The sequence below is a fragment of the Leguminivora glycinivorella genome, chromosome 11, assembly GCF_023078275.1.
Source record: "Leguminivora glycinivorella isolate SPB_JAAS2020 chromosome 11, LegGlyc_1.1, whole genome shotgun sequence".
NCBI classification, from domain to species: domain Eukaryota; kingdom Metazoa; phylum Arthropoda; class Insecta; order Lepidoptera; family Tortricidae; genus Leguminivora; species Leguminivora glycinivorella.
The window spans coordinates 4,401,120-4,428,065 of NC_062981.1; the positions used below are offsets into that span (position 1 = coordinate 4,401,120).

Below are 26,946 nucleotides of genomic sequence, written 5' to 3' on the forward strand. Positions count from 1 at the left end.
ATGTCTGAATTTGAAATAAAGATCATCACCAGCGGTTTTAAACTAAACTCAAACAGTTTTGATTATTTTGCGCATGGCAACACGAGTACCTTGACTTTTTAAAAACGTGAATTGTCACTTCGCTAAACATCATTTTCGTGCATTTTCCTGTTTTTCTGTAGAATATTTTTTTTAGTTTCCCTCGGGAAACATTTGATATAGAATTAGTTAATTGCAGTTTCTGTTACTAGAGTTCGAAACAGTGTGTTAAATATAATTTAGATTAGGTAGAACAATTTATTTAGTGCACGCGGATTCACGCACCAGTCGTCACAATGGAAAATCTCAATGAAAGCAATAATAAAAATGTGTCGTTAAGTTTAATAGCTGAATACGGCACCTCGGACTCGGATTCGGATGATACAGAGACTCGGTCTAACAATACGAACGATTCAGATGCCGCAGAACTAAGTGAAATGGTGTTGAAGAATAATATAATAAATGCTTGCGCTCACGGTCCGCTGTCGCGGCCTTCAGCACGCGAGGAGGTAGAGAAGTCCAGGCACATGATCATAGACAGTTCGGAGAGTGGTGTGGTGGAGTATGAGGTGACGGAATACCGTGAGGACAGTGATTCCGATTCGGATTCTTCAAGTGATTCGAGCGACAGTGATGTTGACTCTGTGAAGGACGTCCTTGAGGAGTTGTCGAGCAGGTAGGTCTTAATAAGTGATAATTACTCAGTAATCATTGTTTTGTTTGTTGTTTTAAGTATAATTTAAATGTGATGAGATAATGTTATGTAAACATAAATAATCATATTGAGAGCTTACTGGTCAATGTTTATATCCTATTAAAATGCTAGGTTTTAAGATACATAAAAAAAAAGTCATGGTCATCTCATGTATGTTCATCATTATGGTAAAACAAGAAGTCTTTAACATATTGTAGCTATTAAAGAGGCCATACTAAAAAGTGGCCTTGATATAATGTTTACCAATATCTGGGCAACCGAGCTTCGCTCGGTTCTGTTTCGTATCCTTGACATGTGTCGCCATCTAGTTCAAAAATGAATAGTACCTACATCGAGCGAAAGAATTCTCAGCCTTAACAACACAACTACTCCACAAGAGATGGCGCGCATTTTGCCACAAAAACTCAAATAGTGTATTTTTCATTCGTTTTAGCCTTGACCTGTGTCGCCATCTAGTGTTTGCAATAAATAGTACTTACATCGACCGAAAGAATTCTGTCTTAACAGTACAACTACTGTACACGAGATGGCGCGCGAAGAAAAACGCATGAAAACTCGAAAATTCGCGTTTTCCGGGACCTAAGGATAAGTTAGACCGATTTTTCACCCCCAAAAACCCCCACATAACAAATTTCTGCGAAATCGTTAGAGCGGTTTCCGAGATCGTCAGTGTAAATAAATATATATATAAATAAATAAATAAATAAATAAATAAATATACAAGAATTGCTCGTTTAAAAGTATAAGATAAGTTAAGCAAGCTTACAATGTTCGTAAATGATTAAGTCAAATAATAATGCTATATGTGAGATATGTTATACTATGGTAATGATATTTACAATATCTGTACTTTGTAAACATTCTGCTTGTTTATCTCTAAAAAGTAATGACATCTAGACAAAGTCGTGCCAAGTCTAAGGTTCCTTATTGCAATTTCTTTATTATTATATTTAATGTTGTGTGACTTGGCCGTTGAAGGGAAGCAGGTGTGGCGACAGATTGATGCAATGGTGTCATGGAGCACCAGATTTTGTACCCTTGTGTACCCTTGACCCAGATGTGTAATTTATTAAGGGAGAAAAAAGAGAATTGAATATTGTCTCAAGTGTGATAAATAAGTATCTGTGGTGAATCTTTCCTCCATATCCTCCACAAAATTTAGGAGAAAAATAAGGTATTGTCTACAGATGTTGCAATAAAAATGGAGTAATGTGCCAATTTTAGTCATTACATCATCTGATGTGATGGATTGGGGATTGTAGCTAAGGCAAAAAAAAAAGAAAAAAAAAACGAATATTAACTGGATTTACGTGGACATCCTTCAATTTGTACAGAATCCTAATTAGTTGCATAAAGTTGCACAACTCTTATATTTTTTCGAAATCTGTGTGTACAATACAAATTTACAAACACAAACTTTTATTTAGTGCCTATCCTATCAGATCAGTGTATCCATACCGCAGTTAACATTTGTAGGGCTCTGGGCAATACAGGTAAATACATAGTAAGTGTTGCACAATGATGCTCAACATTCAGCTACAAAATTTAATAAGCATGAGAAAGTGCACCATTATGCAGCGTTCCCACTTAAGCGTCGCGTGTCTCTGTACTGAGGAGACGTTTTTTGAATTACATTCAGGCTGCGGCGTGGCGGAGACGTCCGTTGCGCGCGCCGAGCCATGCGTCTTATGAGTGTGGATGGTCCCTTAGATATTACTGTTACATTTTCAGAAATAGAAGTCTGCATTTTTTTCTTTTTCACTTTCAATTATTTTTTCTTTTATCTCATACCAGCGATGAGACAGAAACAGCCCGAGCAGAGAAAGCAGAGCCTCCGCGAGTGCAGGGTGAGCTTGGATTCGATGATCTACCACCAATTGAAGATCTGGCCATCAGCCTGCCGGCCCAGGAGATGACCAAGATCGGCACTATAGCCAGCATTGTAGACAGATTAGGTAAGTTTACATAAATTTAGACTATGGACTAGTACAAATAATTAATGAATCTACAGTTGTACTCACGTTATTATATTGCTATTGCTGAGACTATTGCATGGACTAATACAGTCATCGTCAAAAGTAGTGGATCAAATAACGCTTCAGATGTCCCTGCCATTTTAAACCGCTAAAGCAAAAAGAAATGTGTGGCAAAAAAATCAAACTTTTACATTTATGACTGGGAACAGTGCTGATTAATGTACACATATTTAGAAAAGTTATTCAGGATGTCAGATACTTTTGGTGCGTTTTTTCATTACTACTATTGATGCCGAATGTACAAAGACTATAATTAACAAACTGGGCTAAATTGCACAAGTAAAATACAATATACATGATTTTATTCAAAATCACTAATAGTGCTCATGCAGTGCTTGTATTTTATTGTGCAATATACTCTGGTCAACATTACTCAGTAGAAAACTAGGTATGAAATTTTCCATACAATAAAATTTAACAAATGGTTTATCCTTTCAAACTCACCAGGGATTTAAATGACAAAATTTTAAAATGATGTTCTAATTAAATTGGGCATAATTCAAAATATTGTTTGTTAGTGACATTTGGGTCAAAGAAGGTTAAATAGCGGCCACTTTCAGAATTCATAACAATAAGCTGTGAATGTTATCATATATCAGTTGTTATATACATACATACAAACATACATATAATCCCATAAACAGAGCACATGAACTACTAAGTTTCAGTGCCACTCTTGGCAAAAAGGGGTTGAAAGAAATCCAAATTGTGACATTGCAGTGACAGGTTGCCAGCCTCTCGCCAATCAGTTGTTATATGTACCTACTTATATCAGTTAATATCATATTTTGGTACAGTCAGTTACAGAGACTGACCCCCTGATTCTGGGTGGATTTCAAGGTATAGGTAATTTATGGAACATAGTAAATTGGGTGTAAAGTAAAATTACCTATTTTAATTAATTTGGGATGGTGTATGGGGCATTTTCGTTGTCGTTTTAAATTATTAACCAGAGTGCCATAATATGTGTCCACTGGTCACACGACTCACACGTGTTGAGTGGGTACATATGGCACTCTAGTTAATAATGTAAAAAATAGAAAATATTTCAATTCTGTGGCTTATAAGCATACATTGGGGTTTTGGGAGCGGGAATGAATTTGTGTATTTATAACTCTGTTTATAGTAAATTAAATTACTGAAATATAGATTAAACTATGTATCTGGCTCCAAATGTACCTAGAAATGTTATAGTAATGTCTGTTGTTCATCGTTTTCACCCTTTTTGGGCTAGTGTAAATCATTCCCGCTCCCAAAACCCCGATGTATGCTTATAAGACTAATTCTGTGTCTTCTCAAGTTATTCATCAGAGTATTATAAAATGGCTTTGGTATGTTTTCGGGGAAACCATTGTCATACAGATATGTATTCTTCGAATCTCGAAATGCCCCAAATTTGACGGCCTTGAATGAAATAAGCGTGTCGCAGGTCAGTCAAATTGACACACACAAGTACTTATCGCCTCATCATTTATACAAATATGAAATTAGGACGTGAGCGACGAGCGACTGATATAGGACAATCATATTTAAGCATAATCAACCAGCATACCTGCTTCCGTAATCTATTGGTTCTTTTTCTATATGGTCCACAACTAAATACCTAAGCAATCTTGTACTCACTTTCATAATAATTATGTGCAAATTACCAATGTGGTTTGCGGTTTTATTCAACATTTAATTTACTCTCATTTATGAATAGCACGCCTAACGAAGACATTTAACTGTCCGTCGGCGGAAATAATTCGTGTATAGGCGAATTTTTTGGCATAGTTGTAGGGAATGGTGTTCTAATCCACATACTCAAAGTACTGATGGGTAGGCGGTTCAGGAGCTAACGGGTGGAGGGGCCCCCTGTAAAACAAATAGCACGCCTAACGTAAACTGGTCCCTTTTTTTAGTTGTAGTTTTTCGCGAATAACTCTTAAACTGTGGCACATAGCAAAAAATGTTCTGAAACACAAGTAATCTTCATAAAATTCTCTACAAAAAAGTCTTATACAAGTTTTATCTGGGACCAATCGTTCATGAGATATGGAAGGGAAAAGATGGACAATAAAGGAATAAACTCATTTGTTTATGAACAATACGTTTATTCTTATAGAGACGCGGTAGCGTGTCAAGCCAGGTTCAAGTAACAAAAGTAGCAAGCAGCACCGTGTGTAATATTACACGAACCGTTTGGAGCCACATTTGACCCCCTTCTAACTCAAAAACTATTTCACATAAACGTGTTATAATGCAACGTAAAAAGAAACCAACGCGCGTAGTAAAAGTAAGAGCTATAAGCGCTCCTCAATAAGCCCGGTACTAGTAGCCCGCCTTAGTGCGTTTTCACATTATCCGATCCGATATCGGATGTCGGAAGGATTTCAAAGGCAAAAATCCAAGACGGCGCCTTAAATGTACGGGATATCGGTCCTACTTCCGATATCGGATCGGATAATGTGAAAACGCACTTATCCCGCGCGCGCGCACAGCCCTTTATAAGCCACCGCGTGGCCGGCGCTCGCTCATCCCAGTCGTCCTCAAAACGTCGACGTAAGACCGCCCCACAAGGATGGGGCGCGACCAGATACAGCCCCCATAGCGCCCAGCGCGGAAGGGGCTACTCACACCCCAGCAGGGGTGTTGAACGACATTACAGCAGCGCTCGCTCAGTTTGTCTCGCGCAGCGATCCGATCACATTGTAGCTGACTTGACGAGCAAAGCATCATGACCGCCCAGTATTGCTTTGATGGGATAAATTCATAAATAAAATTCCTAACTATCTTCCGTCTCTACTTCGATGGGAGCTCCGTTAGTGCATGCTCTCGAGCATACACCACAGACACTGGAGCAGGCAATTCCTGCTTTTCGGCAGCCGCATCGCACCCCACACCCAGTCTTGCATCGGCAAAATATAGTTTTGAGAATGGAGTCAGGTGCCACTGGGTCGTTGGTTGTCACTGGCTTTAATATGCCATCGCCTCTTCTAGTTCATCCCCATTCAGTAGGTGGTAAATAAATTGTACGTTAAATACAAAAATATTTGTACGCCTTTTTTTTCGGATTCAATAAGTAAAATTTTCCTAAATTAGAGGTAAGTTTAGCACGTGCATTCAATATTCAAGCAGGCGCGCGACTGGGATGAGCGAGCGCCGGCCGCGCGGTGGCTTATAAAGGGCTGCGCGCGCGCGCGGGATAAGTGCGTTTTCACATTATCCGATCCGATATCGGAAGTAGGACCGATATCCCGTACATTTAAGGCGCCGCCTTGGATTTTTGCCTTTGAAATCCTTCCGACATCCGATATCGGATCGGATAATGTGAAAACGCACTAAGGCGGGCTGCTAGTACCGGGCTTATTGAGGAGCGCTTATAGCTCATACTTTTACTACGCGCGTTGGTTTCTTTTTACGTGGCATTATAACACGTTTATGTGAAATAGTTTTTGAGTTAGAAGGGGGTCAAATGTGGCTCCAAACGGTTCGTTTAATATTACACACGGTGCTGCTTGCTACTTTTGTTACTTGAACCTGGCTTGACACGCTACCGCGTCTCTATAAGAATAAACGTATTGTTCATAAACAAATGAGTTTATTCCTTTATTGTCCATCTTTTACCTTTCATATCTCATGAACGATTGGTCCCAGATAAAAAGTGTATAAGACTTTTTTGTAGAGAATTTTATGAAGATTACTTGTGTTTCAGAACATTTTTTGCTATGTGCCACAGTTTAAGAGTTATTCGCGAAAAACTAAAAAAAGGGACCTTTACACCCCCCTCCACCCGTTAGCTCCTCCCCTACCCATCAGTACTTTGAGTATGTGGATTAGAACACCATTCCCTACAACTATGCCAAAATTCGCCTATACACGAATTATTTCCCGCGAGATAGGCTTCATTGAGTGTGCTAAAATAACTATTGCTCATTTACCTCATTAATTCCCTTTATCGCTCACTACTAAGCATTCTAAGCATAGTCCTCTCTTCCAGTGCGCTACTTGATATTTTACCTCATTACAGCTTGATAATCTTGACATTAAATAGCCAAGTTTAAGGCTTTTGCTTTTACAGACTGCTGCACATAGTTAGCAACGATTTTAGCTTGATCATCGAGTAGGAGCAGCGCATAGAATCGGACTATCGAATGCCGCAATTTATTGAAAATAGGATGCTTGTCGGTGACGAACGAACGACCTTTAGACGGTAGTCTAGGAACTAGTGAATTGCCTATCGACGGTGAAGTACCATGAACTCCCAACTACTTAGGTTTTCGTACTTAGTTAGGAGTTCATGGCACTTCGCCATCGCTATGTTAATTGTTATGAGATCCCAATCAAATAAATAGTTTTTCCGTAGTTCCGTGGTCAACTAGGAACTCTTATAGTTTCGCCATGTCTGTCTGTCCGTCCGCGGATAATCTTAGTGACCGTTAGCACTAGAAAGCTGACAAAGTGCCCCCCCCCCCCCCCCTCCGCATGTAAAGTGGGAAGTGTTTTTTTTTTTTCATTTCAACCCTAACGTGTGATATATTGTTGGATAGGTATTCAAAAATTAATACGGGATTACGAAAATCATTTTTTGTCTTCGGAAATAATCGCTCCTAAAATAAAAAAAAAATGTGTCCCCCTCACTCTAACTTTTGAACCATAAGTTTAAAAAATATGAAAAAACTACGGAACACTACACTGAGCGTGGCCCGACACGCTCTTGACCGGTTTTCTTCTACTTATCTGATATTTATATTACTGTGATTTTATATAACCATGTTTTTTTTTCCTCTTACAACACAATAATAGATTTCAGTAATCTATTGCTGTGCCTTTTTTTCGTAAATGCGATACGCTCGTGGGTAACAGTCGTTTAAATTATTTATGGGGCAAACAGTTTTATCATGCGACGTCTGCCTTAGCCCGTGACCTTGGCAAGGCTTTTTATTGACTTTTCCTTTGAATTATGTTGAAACAGGCGAGGGAGGGTTATTGAAAAAATATAATATGAAGGTCATACTCATAAAGTTGTACGCAATGTAATTATATGATCGGCTGTATGTGTATTGAGCATGTATTAATCCACTTGTACCTTCGGCATTAGTGTAAAAAGTATGAGAGTAATACAGCCCGCGACATTGAGGTATATGTACTACGTACTAGAGGCGACGTTGCCAAGCGAAAACACTGCACATGCTGACAAATGCGCGGGGTGGGGGGAGCGGCAATTTACGCATAGAGTAGGTCCACCATCAGATGTGACACATTATTATTATATTCTGCCTAACGGAAATTTTATATTTTAAAATACGGCTAGTCTAGTCAAAATGATTTATTTATTTACAACTTAAACAATACAAATTAATATAATTGTGCTGTACTTATCTTCTTCTTTAAAATACAATGAATGAACATATATATGTGTTGGACAAAGCGTATCCATTGTTCCCTTTTTTCATGACCAGATCAGCCCGCGACAAAACTTTAGCACACTAGATGTTCTTAAGGATTGATGCCACGGTTTATAATAAATAGATGCAGTTTATAATCAGCTATAATTCTTTATTCGTTTACTTAACTTATAGACTATGAAGAGTAACTGTAATATTTAATATATATTTTTTTACTTTTATTAATAATTACAATCGCGACAAAACTATAGCGCACTTACATAAAAATATTAAAACGAAATATGTATTTCTTTTTAAAACAATTATTTTAAAAACGTGTGGATCCTCCTTTGTTCATGACAATATTTATCATCCTTTCCGGAAGTGAATCAAATTGTTTTCTTATCTTTTCTTGATCCATATTTTCCCATTCCTGCAATAACTGTTTTTTTAAGTCTTTGACATTGTCAAACTGACGGCCGTTGGCGTACACAGCTCGTGTTAAGTCTGCCCAACAATTTTCCATTATGTTTAGGTCAGGAGACCTTGCTGGCCAACTCAGTGTTGTAATGTTACGATCTGAGAAATATTGTTGAACTCTCTTCGCGATGTGCACTTTGGCATTATCTTGTTGAAAAATATATTGTTCTCCAGCAATATTGTTCCCGTGTTTCGACAGCTGCTCGTTTATGATCCTTAAGTAGTTTTCACTGTTTAAATTCCCAGAAAAAAAAACTAAGTCAGTTTTTCCGTGGTAGCCAATCCCGCCCCACAACATTACACTACCTCCTCCCATATGACGTCGACTTAAAAACTGGGGTTCCTTTCTCAAATCGTGGTAATAATACTGGTAACCATCAGGTCCGTCCAAATTAAACTTTTTTTCATCGGAAAAAATTACTTTTCGCCACTTTTTCTTCCAGGAAATATGTGTTTGTGCAAATTCCAATCTTGCTTCTTTATGCTTGTCTGTTAAAGCAGGTTTACGCTGTAATTTTTTTCTTACTAAATGTTTAGAACCCTTCAGTAAACGCTGAACATTACGAACATTAGTGTTTACACCCGCCTGTGCAGCTATTTCTCTGGCTGTCAAAGCTGAATTCGAGGCAATCCTTAAAATTGCTCTTCTGTCTCTGTCACTTATCGCCTTTGGACGACCTCCACGATTTTTTTTTAGATAGTTTTCAGGATCTTTCAAGTAGTTTTGAATCACTTTACGGCTTCGATTAATCAATTGAGCAATTTGACTGATATTATATTGTTTATTCTTACAATTATTAATTATGTCTATTTCAGTACTATTGAGTCTTTTTCCGTGGGGCATTGTAAAAAATTATATTAGATAACAACACGTATTTAAATAGCAAATACTAAGGACTTAAAACTCACTATCGAAATCGACTATTCGCGTCCATAGATGGAATGACACTGTAACTGCGCTATAGTTTTGTCGCGCCTACAAGTCGGGACTAAACATGTTCCGACATGTAGGCAGCGCGGCGATAATAAAAATAGTAACGTAAAGAAATAATCTAAGTACGGAAATTCAGAAGCATGTGTAAGACGATAGTTACTTGTACAGTTTGGCAAATAAAGTTAAATTTATTAGGTGTGCTAAAGTTTTGTCGCGGACTGTATGATGATTGTGTACCTACAGTGGTCGAATGGAGTCATTGCTGAATTACGTTCCAAATTATGTGCTCTTACACGACTGCCCAAAATAAGGAGTGTAGTTGACATTAATGTGATACCGTAAAATTGTTTAATTTGTACAGGTAACAGAACCCCACTACTGCGTGCGCTTCAACTCGCAAGAACACGTGCGCGAGCGCGGCGTGCAAGCCGGCGCGGACGTGTTCATCGCGCCAGCCAGCCAACACACCAGCTACGTGTTCCTCGCGGAACTCATGAAGTGAGTACAACAGTACGGACACCAGACACTACTGCGTGGCAACTCGCAAGAGCACGCGAGCGAACAGTGTAGAGTTGTAGACACTATTAGACATTACCGCGCCCTCACAAGATGTGTTCATCGCACCGGCCATCAATTGAGTATTTAAGAATTGTGGATGAATGAAATATACAGAATAGAGTATTTTTAAATGGGTTAATGGTTGTGGGTGTATGATGGATTTTAGAAGGAAATATCTAGTTCTTTTCATCTGTTTTGCAGGATCTGAGTATTTTTGTGTGCGTATTCGGCATATTATGAAGTTACAGCTCCATCTTAGCAATGTGGTGTCTATTCTGTTTAAATGATTAGTTTTTTTTAATCGATTTGTTTGATTTTGTTTTATTTCTATTATGTTTTTATATCGTTTTATTAATATAAATCTTAATTCTATTTTCTCAGAGTAAAAGGCTCGGACGCGTCCTGGCTAAACGACATCGAGCCACCGCCTCATCAAGTAGAATATTCAGACGACGAGGAGGAGAGAAGAGCTAAGAAAGCCAGCAAGGAACAGAAACAGAAGCCCGAAGACTCCGACGGAGAGACGTCTAAGCGCAAACCCAGGTATATTTTATTAGTATTTTTTAAGTGTCCTTTTCATAGAATACCCTCCGATTTTAAGGTCATCTTCAGCTTCACTTCTTCTAATGGCGCCTTTTCAGAGCAGACGTATTAAATAGTCAATAGCTATAGGTCAGTCGAGACCCTATTCGAAGAGCTAACGCATAAAGGAGGAAAAGTTTAAAAAAACGTCGTTTCGATTAAACCAAACTATCGTATCTCATGCCGATCTGCCTTTCCAGGAACCAAAGACCGTCAGAATCGAGCAGCCGCTTCGGCAGCGGGCCGTCCCGCGGCCGCAACCCCTTCGCGTCGCGCCGGGCCGCGCCGCACCGCGCCTGGCCCACAGACCGCGCGCCCCCGCCCCCGCCGGACTTCATGCCTCCCTTCCCGCCCTTCAACCCCGCCGCGCCGCCGCCCTTCATGCCGCCCGGCTTCATGTTCGGGGGCGCGCCCCGCATGGCGCCCGCGCCCCCCGCGCTGCCCCCGTTCCGCCACGCGGTGCTGTTCGGCGCCAGCTTGTGCGGGAACCGGCCGCAGTGGACGACCGGCCCGCCGCCCCCGCCGGGCACCTAGGCGCCCGTCGTGTCTCCGATTAGTATAGTTGTACTTCTAATACAAAGTGTGGTTATCCAAAAAAAATCTATATTTATATGAAATAAATATACTGTGGTAAGGAAGTTTGATTTTTATTTGTCGTGCTAGATTTTATTATTAAAAAAAAATGCAAATTTGGCAATTGGCCTTGAAAAATTGATTTTGAAGTTTTACAGAAAAAAACCACAAAGTTACCTCAATTACAGATTGTAAAATTTCAAAATTAGAGCGTTTTCACTTCCGGTCCGATGTCGGATGTAGGAAGGATGTCAAAGGGAAAAGTCAAAGATGGCGCCATTAATGTAATAATGTATAGCTATAGGACATGGTGCTACATCTAATATCGAATTGATTAATATAAAAACGCACTTAGGTCCATTTATTCCATGCAAGAACTTAGTTAATTACATTTATCGCATGTCAGTTTCCGCATCATATATTCTGCAATATTTATACTAATCTGTCAACTTAATATTTAGAACAATAAAACGTTATGCACAGGGCTGTAACATAATTAAAAAGTTGTATTTACAATTAAAACACCATTTAATTTTGTAATTTCTTTATTAAATATTTCATTGTTAGAAAGTAACTAACGATTGAATTTCATAATTGTTAAAATAATAAAAAGAGGTTCATATAATAAACATTAAATCTAAAAAATACTGCTCATGGACTATGCAGAACCAAACACTTAAGTCCGCTGCCCTTCACGAATCAACTATGGTCACCAAACAAAATAATTTTGCACTCACATGATCACAACGTAAAATGTAAACATTTCACATACAGGAATATAATCATAAACCGTTCAACGTATAACTAAATAGCTTCGCCCGGTAAGGAGCTAACGAAATAAAACTATCCGCGCGGATGTTGGACGGGTGATGTGAGGTCTCTACATGATGGTACCTACATTTTTAAGCCTATGTAACGTCAATACGAATAAGTGTGTCTACTCCTTTTTACTGATTTTCACAGGTTTTTTTGCGTGTTCATACACTTACTAATAACCATTGATCATTGTTAAAACATGCCAAATGAGGCCAGCACTTCTTCGTGTTGACATGGCGTTTCCACATCGAAATACGCCCATTGGTTTATTAGTTAATTTTATTCGACTGATTGCATTACTTTCATCTTTGTCTCTGGCCGTCATGATATACAGAGTGGGGCCTGTAACAAAGGCGAAGAATTGAACTCTAGGCTATTCTCCTTATACTGATCAACATTTGTTCGGCGACTTTTAAAAATAACTTGTATTTTGATTTTTATCACCCTTGAAAGTTTTTTCTAAGAGGTAATGTATTGAGAATTCTGTTAAGTCTAAAGTGTGACAGACAACGTCAATGACAACAATAATGGCGTACATTGAAGCTAATATTTATTTTGTATGAAAAATTAAAAATTTAAAGACTTCATAGTTTTTAAAAGTCACTGAACAAATGTTGATCAGTATAAGGAGAATAGCCTACAGTTCAATTCTTCGCCTTTGTTACAGGCCCCACTCTGTATTTAATGCTGAGTGTAATTACTTCAAATATCTTAACGGAGAACGAATAGATTTCTAAACGTCGATTTAAGTATGTGTTTCTGTGAATCATATTCACCTTTGTATTTTGTATACTTTGTTTTGTCTCAATACTAAAAAAAATTATCAATCCCGATCGATATATCGAACAATTGATCGATTAATTTAGTATACCAATAATTAATTTGAGAAATACTCGATGTATCAAAAGTGATATGGATAAGACAGAATAGGAGACTTTTGATCATTTTTATCATCAAGTAGAGACCTCAACCGTTACATAATTTTTTGATCGTAAATAAATTCTAATCATGATTTCACTTGTGATTCGATTACTACACTAAACATTTTAAAATATAACTAAACGAACTCACTAATGAATAAATTACACACATTCCAATAAAGAACTTGTATGCGAGAAATGAATGGGGCTCAAACGTATACATAATGTACCTATTCATTAGCAAGCGCTCATAAGTATAAGCTTCAATTCGTAAACAAATCAACGTAAAAATAATCATACTTTAGCAACTAAACGATATTGAGATAAAAATGTCACATTGGCGCAAATAGAGATACGATTGTTGACCTTCTTAACCTGCCAGATTCCATACAAGATACGTATAATCAAAACATTCGATAAAGCTGCTTTTCGTGTATCTCTATTTGGCAGTACGCACACATTGAATACACGCGGTATAAATGCGTTCACGCGATTTACAAACTAGCTTCAACGAAGCTCGCCGCCTCTGATACAAAATTCTGACAATTGTCATGACAATATTATTTAATTATGACATTGACATAAGTCATTAATAGTGACATGAATTTACTAGTGTCAGGTGACAATTGTCAAGTTAGTTTTTTAAATGTAAATGACATAAAGGCGGTCAACCAATTCTAGACCCTAAAAAGGCGGGAAATGTGAAAAATGTCGTCCTCACCGGCCAATTTTTTACATAAAGCGCGTGCTTTTCTAAACCTTGACGTTGGTGGAATCATCAATGGCATTAAAAATTGTTTTTTTTTTAGTTCCAACATTTGGTGGACCATTTATATATTGTCATGGCAATTGCTGTAACACAGCGGCACAACACTTTAAACTTAACGACAACACAAATTGCCAATAAGGCCATAATAGCTAAATACGAATTTCAGACGTCAGTACGCTATGGCATGGGATACGTTGTGGATGATAATAAATTAAACGCTACCTAAGGTTATTATAAAAATACAGATTCCTATATTAAATGATCTCGATAAGTTTAGCTTGCCGTCTGAGACTCACGTTAAATGCCTCTCGAAGGCCAATAAATGATTTCAGTAAATCAGTCAACTGTAAAAGCGAAAAATAATAGAAAACATCAGAGCAGTCTTCCGCAAACTTAATCGGCGAGCGATCCTAAACAATTCGACATATCACTAATTGTAAATTAGGTACTAAAATTACGATAATTTGATCGATTATAAAAATTAGGACTTAAAACTAAACATAATTGATTTGAAATAAATTTACTCATCTACTCTAGTCGAGGGTTATAATTTTGCTTCGATTACATGTTAGGAACTATTCTACTGTACAGTTACGAAAATAATGATCGAAAATCCAAAGTAGTGAGTTTATAATACTTTTAAGACATCGACATTTAATGCGAACACGTTGACAGATATAAAGCGTACATTACGATTCCAGTCCGCACATCGAGTAAGGTACTACGGTACGATTTGTTCTATCCAAAATAAACGTCGCCAGAACTGTTTGACAGTAGGCGATAGCTGTCATGTCCGTCATTACACTATATTGCGTTATATATCATTATATAAGACTACGATACGTTACTCATTGCTTTTACAGGCAAAATGATTAAAGAAATATATGTTATTATAATATCCATATAATAATGCTCTAGGGCTCAATTTGACTCGACCAAGTGCGCGATATAATTACTTTTGAAATAGGATTGTTGTATATCACAAGCAATAGTTCCAAAAGTAACGATATAGCCATGTCACTAATCACTTTGTGAAATCAAATAAGGCCCTAGTTAGACTTAACATCGTATCACTTGTTCGTGTGGTGTTGTTGAGTTAATATTTAGAATAAGTTTTATCTAAGACACTACTTCTACAGTACTAGTATTCACAGAGCTTGTTATAGCATAGGGAAGGCAGACGCCGTAGTCTTAATCAAACAAGAGAGATAGTAGAAACGCTAACGTGGTATAACTATAGTTAAACCACTTAAAGCCCCAAGAATATTGGGAAAGAATAACTTAAGCTTAGTCGTGGCTACCTTTTCGGTATTTAAGGATGAATTAGTTTTTAATACCATAATAAACTGTAGTTAAATGTTATGTAAGTCGATTGGAAATATTTAATGGTACTAATTCTACCACAATAAATGGTAAGATAGCGTTCAGTACTGACATACATGGAAGAATCATCGAAAAGAAAACATCCAAGGCAACATGAGTGCACATCTTGTATATAAACATCGGGTATATACTTCTATAACATATGTAGTAAATACGCTGCCTCTATGTAGATATTCGCAAAATATTCTGTACATGACTTTGCTTGTGTACAATGTTCTACATGACTTATCTTCAGCCATGTATAGGTACTTATATATAATTATTGCGGTGGGTATATAACACTGTTAAGATTCTAAAGTGACATGGATCGAGGTAGACCTACTTTTCTACTGTTTCCATTCTGAACGTAGCTTGTGTTCAAACCATAGATTAGAATTTCCTAAAAGACGGATATGTGACGTCATAATGACACCACTTTTTCCATTACGACAGTATATGACTGATATCCAGCTGGTTAACCGACATTCATATATTTTTTAGAGATACCATGGATTGAACAGTAGAGTAGCTGTATTTGCCTCTTTCAGTATGGTATGCTACATGAACATGAGTACGTACAGGATGACAAAGGTATGCTATTAAGATCCTGCTTAAAACCTTCCTTCTGCATATTTTTTATATCTATGATTCGAACACGAACCTTACGTTTAATATAATTTAGTAAGGTTACATTTGAGTTCGGTAAGTAAACAGCCTACTATTTTATTTCTATAATCTTAATACTTATGAATTTTAAGAACACTTCATCAGAGCCAGTTTGTATTGTGATGTGAATACCGTATTTAATTTAGAAAAATAATGCATTTATTATATAAACTCGTTATTCTACAACTAATCCTAGAACTATGTGTCCCATGTACTTTTAACAGCTAAGTACTAGGCCTTGAGTCATACAACTTAAGTTTTATTCCAATTCATGAATTGATTTGCGATCACACACCCTTACATTGAGTAGGTAAATAATTCAGCCTATTTGGGAAAATGAATTGTCATCTGACAGTCTGACACTAAACAATTATATTGTCAGATGACTACTGTCATGTTAGTGGTTTGTAGTGTATTGACAAATTTACTGATGCGAGCAGTAAAAGGCATAGTTAATTAAAGTACGTACAACCTTTTTTTTAAGTAGCATTCCATTAAATAGTCGACCATTGTCCCGTACAAACGCGAATGTTCTGGCTTGAGAGGATCTTTTTCTAAGGCAAAGTGCAGAATTATGCACAGTAAAATGATCGCCTGCTTAAACGTCGAATTAAAATCGCAACACACGAAATGGATATAGAATGCGCCATAAGGATTATATGAAAAAATGTTTTTTTTTCCCAGGCTGTATAATTATTTGCGGTATGAGAAGTATCTGAGCAGTAATTTGTATGACTCAAAGCCATAGGCACTATCATAATCGTCATGTAGAACATTGCTAGTTGTGACTTGTTCAAACGGCCGATTCTGAGTATCACGGTAAATGTAAAGCTTAAAACGGTTAATAATTTCAGGAAAATAAATTATTTCACCACCAATCTAAATGCAGATTACGACAGTCATTTTTCTTTTTTTTATGTCATTGCGGCGGCATCAGAGGAATTAAGTCGTACATATTGTGATGTGGGAAGACTTGCAGACGAAAATTCTATGTAAAATGGCGGTCAAAGAAGTAGACAAAAATGTAAACAAGCTACCTCTCTATCTATTTTTTTTAGTTATCATTCTCATATTTATATGCTTGAGTCATATTTAAAGCATTGTTACTTCATATTGTTCTTGATTTTTGAAGTTATTGTATTGAATGACATCGATTATAATAAGAATTTAAATTGATTAGCTCCGCTTACCTACAGTTAAGACACAATAAAAGTAAGTAACACGTAGGCAATTAATTTTTAAAATTTTAAGGTTATATGTCAGATAGTTCACAATTCGTACACATCTTTAGAGCGCCATTTTAATCACACTAGCCGAGCATGGCGTCCCTCTCCCACTAGCCGCGAGAGAAAGAGCGAGGCTACCGTGACGCCGCCGCAATAAGAGCTGATAACAGCTGAACAGTAAGCGTAGTGTAACAGAGAAGGGTAATATCGACTGCTATACTCACACGTTTACCTATTTGGGTAGCATTACTGGTCTCAAAATCGATCCTTATCTGTATTTTCTAGCTTAAATTTAGTGATTCAAAGATTTGAATAGCAATAGCAATCTTCGTAAATATATACGAATTCATAGAACATTAGAGAATTCAAGCCTCGATCAATCTACAACATTCTTTACGTAATTCGCAGTCCATATTTACCTTCTCCGCTAAGCAACAACAGGCGTAACACCTATTTCCATCACTAAATCGCACTTAAGTGTTATTCTCTACCGGTCTTATAGTGCAGTCTCCCACCGTGGTGATCGGAGTGATAGTGACCGAGCTGGGGGTCGAAGCGGGGACGATAGTGGAGTTGTCCTGTACCTGTTCGAGTTTGTCTTCCTTCGGTTCGTCGTTGTTAGGCGGGAGTTTGACGATCTGGCAGTCGCCTACGGTCATTATTTGTGTTTCGACGCCGACGGGGGGTACGTTTTCCTCGGGTTCGACTCTTGAGTTTTCGTCTTCGTCGGAGGAAGAGTCGGAGACGTCTATAGTGCGGTCGTGGGAGGTCTCGCTGGTCGCGGATTGGTCGGGGTCGACGTTGCGGTCGGGATCGACGCTGGTGACACCGTAGCCGTACGCGGCTAGGGCGGGGTTGTACATCATCTCGGTGAGGTAGGAGAAGTCTCCGAAGGGCAGGTTGGTGGCGTTGTAGTTCTCGTTGGGGCGGCCGTCTGGAATAATAGGACCGTTTAGCTGTGCTGACGGGTTGAAGTATATTACATTGCCTATCTACTTTTAGATGCAATTACAGAACTATAGACGCTATTAAGGATCGGTCAGACATAGACAATAAAGAAATGTAGAGAGAAAGCCTCATTTGTATGCGCTTAGCGGGACGTTTTGAAAATATAGCTTATCTTAAAAAATTTAGATTTAAACGTTTGCAAACGACATTTACACTAAAAGCTCTGAAGTGACTTTTTTACTGATTTTGATAGTTTATTACTATTGTCTATGATTAACTAATCCGGTTACAAAAACAACCTATAGGTGCTGCAATTGTATATAGTTAGTATCACATAGCAAAGCGGATATATGTTAATTTCAATACTTACCGTTATGCATTATTATATAATTTGGAATAGTGTTAATTGTATAATACCGTTTATATGTTAGAAATACCGATTAGTACCTTGTTACCCGACGGCTATTATAAAGATTGTCGTTACTCAAATATAATCTAATAGTTTAAAATTGCTCGATTCGTCGATATACTGGGTCATCAAAATAGCAGTTTCACTAGAGTATAGTTTTAGATACCTACTTTTAAGTAAGGCACTCAGTGGAATTGCTACTTTCGCAGCGCAATGTTTTTTTGTGCAAGTTGTAGAGATAAGACATAACTTGTTTTGATTTTTTCATAGAAAGTTAATTTGTTTTCATATTCTTTAAGTGCATCTAAATCCATAAAAAATAAGGCTACAAAGAGAGCATATTCTCGCCTCCTATCTTTACCACCCTAAAAACAGAGTTGACATTTCAAAACTTCAGTTTCGTTTGCTAAAACTTCTGCTTCCAAACATTAACTTTACTTCAAACGCCATTAATAATAGGCTAGTTTCCTACTAGTCAAATCAGCTTCTTTTTATTAAGAACTGTCAAAACGATTTGCTATTATGGAATTACTATGAAATACTGAGGAGTGACGTCACGGTCAATTCATTTACTTTGTATCTTTCTCTTTGACTTATTAAATAGAAATTATGTTTAAATATAAATACTGTCCATATTTTTCTTCTAATTATGTGGTGCTTTATTTCGTGCACTGCATAAAATATTTTATTTTAAGTATAGGAAACTAGCCTATTATACAAATTATATTAGATTAACGACATCTTTATAAAAGTCTATTATATCTGCAAGCTGTTAGGCAGGCCATGCTAAAACGTGTGGATACTAACAAATCTTATTCAAGTCCATTGCTATGTTGTACGGCATCGATAAGTCGGTACCTAGGGAAGGGACATATCCTGATTAATTTGCACAATTTTGAATATGTTGTAATATTTATCAGCCGAATTTTGAGAGCCAAATGTGGTTTATATTTCAATATAGCGTGACAGAATAGGATATTGTGGTGACAATTTGGTATATTTTTATACATATCTTTACTTATTTATTAAACGAATTTTGTAGATAGTATTGGAACCAAATATTGTACGACAAAAATCCGTCCGTCTTTTAGATAGAAAGAAACCAATGCTTTGGGATTAGCAACTTCGGCGAGAAATTGTTGCATTTTTTATGCAATTTGGTTGAGTTGTTTGATTTTGTTTCGGAAGATTCATAACAATACCATGCTTATTCGTATTTAGTTTTGTCAAATTATGAATCTTCCTAAACAAAAACTTTAGGAATAGGTAGCTGATAATACAATCGATACATTAAATACATTATTAAAACATGAGTATAAAAGCTGTGAATACTTTTAATACTTTTGGCACACACTGTTGTACTAATCAATTGGCGAGTAAAACGTTACTGCGTAGACAAATTCTCCACATCGTTCAAAGACCGGACAAAAACGATTTTTTTTACAAATATTACTTTTATACTATATTTTGTAATAGCACTCTTGATTATCATAAATGTCTATCTCATAGCTTTTTACTCGCCAAAAGATAGAAAAAAAAAACACATTTAAAATAAGGGACGCCAACCACAACGCTTAAATAAATATGCTATACCACATCTTTAAAATATGATCCAACAATGGAAAATAGTGTGCCGAAGCGAAACAAAAGCATAACGCAAAGGCAAAAAAATGAACACATGCCTTTAACACACGCACACACACATAAGTGAGTACTGATGTGAACTAATAGACTTAGTCATCTAGTAAAAACAGCAATGATTCAACGATTTCGATAACTGACGTCTGTGCTTTTTGTGTATTTCATCTTTTGTTTATCATGAAGATAGTTTGTCGAATTTATTTCAAAAGGATTTTGCGTCACGATATTTTTGTTTTAGTGATAGCCTAAACCTATCTATTTATTATTTATAAACAAGTATTTTAAAATATTCAATGTATTGATAACTAAAACTATTTCAAAAGTCATGCTTGTACGATGTTCAAACTACTGGGATAAAAACAACTAAAAATAAAACAAAAGAAACAAAAAATACAATTTTTCTTTTTAGAAAACAAAATCATAATTTGAGCATCAAATTCAGCTGAGTGATCACAATGACAAACATTTTTTCAACGTAACATAAAACAGTTAAAATCATCTTATACAACAAAACAATAACATTTTTACTTATACATTTAAATAACCTTATTATTTTTATAACAAATCTACATAATTTTTAAGGTACTTAATCACAATCATCTTGTTGAAAACAGAAGTTAATCAATAATGTAAGCTTACGTCGCGTCATCGCTGGAATCAAATAAAATCAAAGTATTTTTATACTGATGTTACCCACAAGTAACATAATTATGAAATTATGTATCTACCTCACTTTTACTGCCCGTTGTTTGAAAAAATAGTCATACTGTTACACTAGTTTCCTAATTGCTTAAATGTTTGTGTTTATGACTGTATTTATAAATTACTTTCTTTTTTTTGTCCACTTTTAAAAATGTGATATTTTTGATTTATGTTATTTCTACTTAGAAACACTAGCTTTTTCAATCCTAATGGGTAAAAAAGTGTCTCATACGATTTTTCATATAGTTTGTATGGAGTAACAAAAGAAGAAAAAACTGACGGTTAAAAGACGTCAGTAGCCGGGTCCACACAAAGCGAGGCACGTTGCGCGGCAAATGTGATATCAGTCGAAGCATCAGGGCGCGCGTCAACCCGACTCTGCCGAGGCACACTGGCCTACGTTACATTGGACGTTTTCCGCGCGAGCACATCGCCTCTCGCGTGCCCCGCTGTGTGGACCCGGCTAGTTCGTATTATGATCTAGCAGGAGCGACGTGAGCTCTCGTGTCTAGCACTCGTGGCACTCACCGGTCCTGGTGGGCAGCAGGTAGTTCTTGGGCGGGCGGCCGCGCTTGCGCTTGAGCAGCAGCTGCTGGCCCGACGGCAGCGCCGCCAGGCTGTGCCCGAGGCCGTGGCTGTTGTGCGAGTTGCCCAGCACCGTGCCGCCCGTCAGCACGCAACCCTCGAGGTCTGCGAACCGAAATATATTCATTAGCGAGACGGCCATTTGGGTTGCGATCATTGCCGAACTTAATCATTTCTGGCTTTCGAAAACGATGCGAGTGCTTTGCGGTTATCGGATTAAAGGAGATCTCTAAACTAAACGAACAGTTTCACACAAAAATATCTTTGTCATGAAAAGGCGACTCGGAGACCGATTCGAATGTTAATATTCGAGCCTCACGTCTCCAGTTTTTTAATCTTAGACATGTGTGACATCCGGTCAATGGAGTCGATCGGGCGCGTCAATCGAGTGGATCGCCGGGTCGTAGCTCTTTTTCCTCGACCGTAAGATACTAATACATAGACATGTCGTACGCCGAGCAAAATTTAAGGTGGACGTCCCCTCTTTTTGTCGATATTCTGTGTGAGCAACGGCGACCACGACGCGGTGGATCAAGCGAGTCTCTCTCTACATCGTCTACATTCCTATAGGGCACCTATTATAAAAACTTCAGTTATTCATCGTGTGTAGAGTACTGTGAATTTTAGGCAACTCGTTTTATACTGTCTATCCTCGTACTGCGGGGACTTGAGACTTTCACCTAGTACTCTCCCCTTGAGAGCCACCTATGCCCAGCAGGTACGGAGACGGAACACTCACCGAGCGAGGTCTTGGGCGGACGGCCGCGCTTCTTCTTGATCTTGGGCGTGAGCGGCAGCGGCGTCTTGCGCGGCCGTCCGCGCCCGCGCCGCGGCGGCTCCAGCAGGTCGCCTTGTTGCAGCTCGTTCTTCACCGGCTCCAGTGTGCTGAGGAAGTATTATTACTTCATATTCTAGCTGCTCATTATTTTGTACAAAGGGTTATGTAGTGTTTTACTAATACAAAAAAATGTTTCACCGCTTCCAAAAGTTTACACATAGAGCCGATTTAGTAGGCCAAATATTATGATATGCAATTCGGAGAATGAATATATCGGAAATAGAAGACGATTTAATCATCGATAGACCACAGATGGAATGCAAATGGGCCACTGCAAGAGAGCGTTCAGTCCGCAGCCTTAATAGTTAGTTGAGACTTACTCCTGTCAGGCGAGTATGGTCGCGCGATAAGTGGCCGTTCCTATCGCATTTACAAATAATGCAATAGGGTCGACCAGATGTTTTATCATTTATCGCAATTCGCACGACCATACTTGCCTGTTTGGTTTCCTATTTTTGTAAATTATACTTGCATTCCTTTGTCCCTCACGCTCTAAAACCAGACATCACTTAAACCTAGGGACTATACCTGTTAAGTACAACGGGGTTAGTTGCAGCTCTGGGTGGTAGCATGACATCCCCGCTTGGCGTGAAAACCAGATGTCCAGACTCCCGGTGTGTGGTGCGAACCATGCCTGACATTACTTCTGAATTATTTTCGCGCTTGGTCGTGGTGGATTCGTTGGCCATGTCGACGGTTGGGTCTTCCTGGAATGGGAAATGTTGGTTTGTTTCTAATTTCTGGTTCGGTCTTAAGACCCATAAATTATTGTCTGACTCCCTAATCTCCCTATGCATACGAATTGTCAAATACCTGTATGAAGAGGGTCGTAATGGCTATTTTTTACCTTTAGGTATATCTAGACAGATGTATTACTTGAATAGCATAAGTGTCTTAATTTTGAACCGCCTTCCAAATCTCAAGGAAGGAGGTTATCATTTGGTCTGTATGTTTTTTAGAGAAAAGTTTTTTGTGTATCGATTGAAGTATAGTCTGAAATAAAGTTATTTTATTTATTTTTTATATTTGACGATATGTAAACTTAACAAGCTTAGAATAAATTTAAATGTGAAAAAAAAAATCTTACGCGAAATTTCGCTAGTCGAGCGCTCTGTCATCAGAGCCATCAAAACCACATTCATAGCCAGCAAACCTTTTCACTATATGGGCCTATAGAGAAGCCCTAGACCCCGACATATACCGAAAGTGCGTTTTCACATTGTCCGACTCTATTGGATGTTAGACCGATATCCTATAAATTAAAGGCGCCATCTTTGATTTTTGCCTTTGACATCGGATCGGATAGTGTGAGAACGCTCTAAGAGTGCTGTGTGACAACAATTACCCGCTCGCAGATCTTGGTGTGTACGCGCAGTTTGTCGGAACGCGCAAAGGAGCGTCCACAGCCGCCGCACGTGAAGGGACGCTCGCCTGTGTGTGTCAGCCGGTGTCGGGAGAGGTGGGAGGATCGCTGGAATCTGTGGACAAATTTTAAATAAATAAATATTGGGTGACATCACGGCCCGGCCACGACATTGGTCTAAGCGCGGCAGCGGCGAGCGGCAGCCATACGTGCGAATGAAAAGTCCCATCGCTGTGTCTCGCTCCAATGTATGGCTGCCGCTCGCCGCTGTCGCGTTTAGACCAATGTCGTGGCTGAGCCGTTACACAGATCAACCCAGCCTCAAACTAAGCAAAGCTTGTACTATGGGTGCTAGGCAACGATATACATACTTATATTACTTTATAGATAGTTAACATCCATGACTCAGGAACAATTATCTGTGTTCATCACATAAACATGATAAACAAATGCCTTTACCGGGATTCGAACCCAGGATCGCGGCTTAGCAGGCAGAGTCACTACCGACTACGCCAGACCGGTTGTCAAAAACCCAAATGGTTATAAAAACAGCCAGTCTAGCTGATAGCGTAAGTTTTAGGTAAACGGCTTTACATCAGGTGGACTGTATGCTTGTTTGCCACCGACGTAGTATATATATATATATATATATATATATATATATAAAAAAAAAAACGGCCAGCCGCTGGTGGCCTAGCCGGGAATCGAAAACGGGTCTCCATCTTATGCGGCTAACGTCTTTACCACTAGACCACCCGCCCGCCTTTGTGAGCATTGTTTGAACTCATTAAAGGTGCGGTTTCTGATCTTTTCTTGAAAAATATGTTTACCTGAGATCACAAATGTCGCAGACATGAGGACGGCGGCCCTCTTCGCATTCGTTGGCGTTGGAGTCAGACATGGAGCCACTGGAATCCGTTTCCTCATCATCATCCATGTTCTTGGGTTTTTCTGGAAAATAAACATACAATAAGTATTTTTGCAAAAAAAATATTTTTGCCACAAGGTTTTATCGCCGACTGTACTTTTCTTTCAACAGTCATCTACTGTTCTCGGAAACGTTTCTAAAAACCCTTTACTCGATGGGGATACGACATTTCATAACAGAGTTTCTATAACCACCTTTCTGCTCCATCATCAGATCAGCTCCATGATACCATAATATTGCATTGTCACGCGATTTACATATGTGTGCAAAATTTCAGCTCAATCGGAAACCGGGAAGTGGGTCAAATTTAGCTTCTATATGTTTTGACACTACAACTAACATACTAACAAGGTAAGTAGAATAAAAGCTTGTAAAAATTACAAATATTATGGTTTATTTCCGTTCTTGCATATCCTACCAGCGAATAATCTTTAGTATAATCAAAATAAAAATTGCAAGCAGCATTTGTCGCAGCTATTATCAGGGGGGCTACGACTACGACGTACTCTGTTCATTCAGTTTAGGTTGAGAGAAAGGGACAGATATAATTAATATAGCTTCTTCTCTTTCTCTCAACCTAAACTGTGCCTAAGTCATGATAACATTGATAACGTCCCAAGTCTTTAATCTTTTTAGTTTTTAAAACGCATAATACTTCTATGTGTTGTGTCCCTCAGAAGTCTCAGAGTACTTACCATCAGAATCATCATGCTCGTTGTTGGTGGGTTTCTGCAGAGCAGATAGCTGCACTACCTTGATGCCGCCCGGCTTCGGGTCCTCCTGGTTTGAGGCTGCCCCTGGTGACAATAATAAACGGTTATTCAACTGTGCATGGCATTTCTCTTATGAACTCATATGATGTTTATTTATACATAACAATAGAACTGCTGCAATTTTGACAGAAGTCGTTTGCCAGTTGCCTATAAAAATAACTAAATAGAGGTCCAGTTTCCTAGAATATGGCCGTCATATATTTTCATGCTTCGTACTTACTTCGTACCAGTAAGAATTAAATACTTCTTGTATTAGGGGTGTGACTGTGTTGCCCTCTCTTAACTGTACTTAGACGGTGAAGCAAATCTTGTCACTAATAATGGCTGTAAATTTTAAAATGTAGGGACGAAAGTTTATGGCTCCATAGACAATTTGAATTTTGCGTAGTCCTTGGCAGTTTTATTTTAATAGTTAAAATTCTATTTAAACAAACATAACGATTAATATAAACAACATTTGTCGCCGGCTTGACTAATTGTAAACTCACGATTGAGTAATGTATTTAAAGTAAACATAAGACTAATTATTTACATTTGCCGCTTACACGTAGAAACAAGTTCTTATTAACGCTGAAGCGGTTTTAAATAAGGAATCAGTTATTACCTTATTAATATACAAAAACTACACATTTTTAACATCAACAGTTCTCAAAAAGTTTGTACATAGCCACGTCAGCAAATTTTAATTGATCCTATTTTGTTACCAACATTTAGGGCCACTTGCACGAACAAAAATGCAGCAAGGGTTAACCCACCATTTTATATGGAATTTGACAGATGACAGCCCACTAACCTTGAGTTAAGTGGTTGGTGCAAGTGGGCCTTAGTGATATAAGTCGACTTTCGTAAGATATATACAGGATAATTGTTATAATTAAGAAAATATAAACACTACAGAATCTTAATGACCAAATAAAACTTACTAAAATCTCAATTCATGAAACAAATCTTGGTAACAAAAAATGAATAAAACAAAAACTTTTTCCTTAATTTTTGTACAAACTTTTCGAGAACTGCTGCTATGAGATTTAAAAATGGGCCACTTATAAAGCTAATTAGTCATTATATCCGAGTGGTTTGGGCAATTAAATATATTTACGTTTAAGTATCTCTTTAGTTTAGTAGCTGCGATTTAAATAAAAAAATATTACTTTATATCGTGAATACACACACCGTCAATGTATGTGTGTTCGACACGGACAAAGTACCAAAAATGTAAGGTTGTGTCCAGTTTGGCAGAAAAAAAGTAGTAATTAAAAAGTAGTGTCGTCCCGTTTACGTACACTTATTGATTTGAAAGGGGCAAGCGCGGATCCAGCTTCGTGCCCAGGGGGGGGGGGGGTCACGTGGTAAAGGCCCGGGGTCCCAGGGGTAGGTCACGTGGTCTATTTGTATGGCCAACTTAGGCTCCAGGGGGGTCATGACCCCCATGGCCCCCCCCCCCCCCCCCCGGATCCGCGCATGGAAAGGGGGGCGACACTAGGATGTTGCCACTTTATTAATTCTTCTCTTTTTTTGCCAGGCTGTACATAACCTTACCGCCAATTAAGGTAGTTTGTATATATTTTTGGCACCAGATAAAACTTAATAACTTGTCCGGTTGATGAGCGCCTGTCCAAACCATGTAGTCGAAACTCTATGTTGAATACTGACCAAATTAGAGAATTTAAAAGATCATTAAATAGTGACTGGATCTTCTTAATTTAAAAAAACACCAGGATATAATTAATTAAAATCA

At 38.1% G+C, this 26,946-nt stretch overlaps 2 protein-coding genes across 3 annotated transcripts in view; one reads left to right on the top strand and one right to left on the bottom strand.

Annotated features, from left to right (window-relative positions):
* The first annotated feature begins 109 nt into the window (after positions 1 to 109).
* Positions 110 to 11,327, top strand: LOC125231310 (H/ACA ribonucleoprotein complex non-core subunit NAF1). The gene is made up of 5 exons (XM_048136751.1): positions 110 to 694; positions 2,528 to 2,688; positions 9,906 to 10,047; positions 10,489 to 10,650; positions 10,890 to 11,327. Exons 1-5 carry the CDS (start codon positions 315 to 317, stop codon positions 11,221 to 11,223), a joined length of 1,179 nt encoding a protein of 392 aa, XP_047992708.1. The 5' UTR covers positions 110 to 314; the 3' UTR covers positions 11,224 to 11,327.
* Positions 11,328 to 13,566: 2,239 nt separating this feature from the next.
* Positions 13,567 to 26,946, bottom strand: part of LOC125230969 (zinc finger and BTB domain-containing protein 24-like) — a 31,972-nt gene continuing 18,592 nt past the window's right edge. The window contains exons 6-13 of one of the 2 annotated variants that reach the window (XM_048136286.1): positions 25,131 to 25,232; positions 24,338 to 24,458; positions 23,490 to 23,622; positions 22,673 to 22,851; positions 22,046 to 22,191; positions 21,250 to 21,411; positions 19,186 to 19,236; positions 13,567 to 17,955 (exon numbers count right to left, since the gene is read on the bottom strand). In XM_048136286.1, the coding sequence (XP_047992243.1) occupies positions 17,495 to 17,955; positions 19,186 to 19,236; positions 21,250 to 21,411; positions 22,046 to 22,191; positions 22,673 to 22,851; positions 23,490 to 23,622; positions 24,338 to 24,458; positions 25,131 to 25,232 (1,355 nt within the window). In that variant the 3' untranslated portion in view covers positions 13,567 to 17,494. The remainder of the gene's footprint in view (positions 17,956 to 19,185; positions 19,237 to 21,249; positions 21,412 to 22,045; positions 22,192 to 22,672; positions 22,852 to 23,489; positions 23,623 to 24,337; positions 24,459 to 25,130; positions 25,233 to 26,946) is intronic. The other variant, XM_048136287.1, reaches the window with a different exon arrangement.

Bases quoted from the DNA above. Each gene is read 5' to 3' on its own strand.
- LOC125231310 (XM_048136751.1), top strand. From the start codon at position 315: ATGGAAAATCTCAATGAAAGCAATAATAAAAATGTGTCGTTAAGTTTA. The intron at 2,689-9,905 runs GTAAGTTTACAT...TTGTTTAATTTG, and splicing joins CAGCATTGTAGACAGATTAG to TACAGGTAACAGAACCCCAC. The intron at 10,048-10,488 runs GTGAGTACAACA...CTATTTTCTCAG, and splicing joins TTCCTCGCGGAACTCATGAA to AGTAAAAGGCTCGGACGCGT.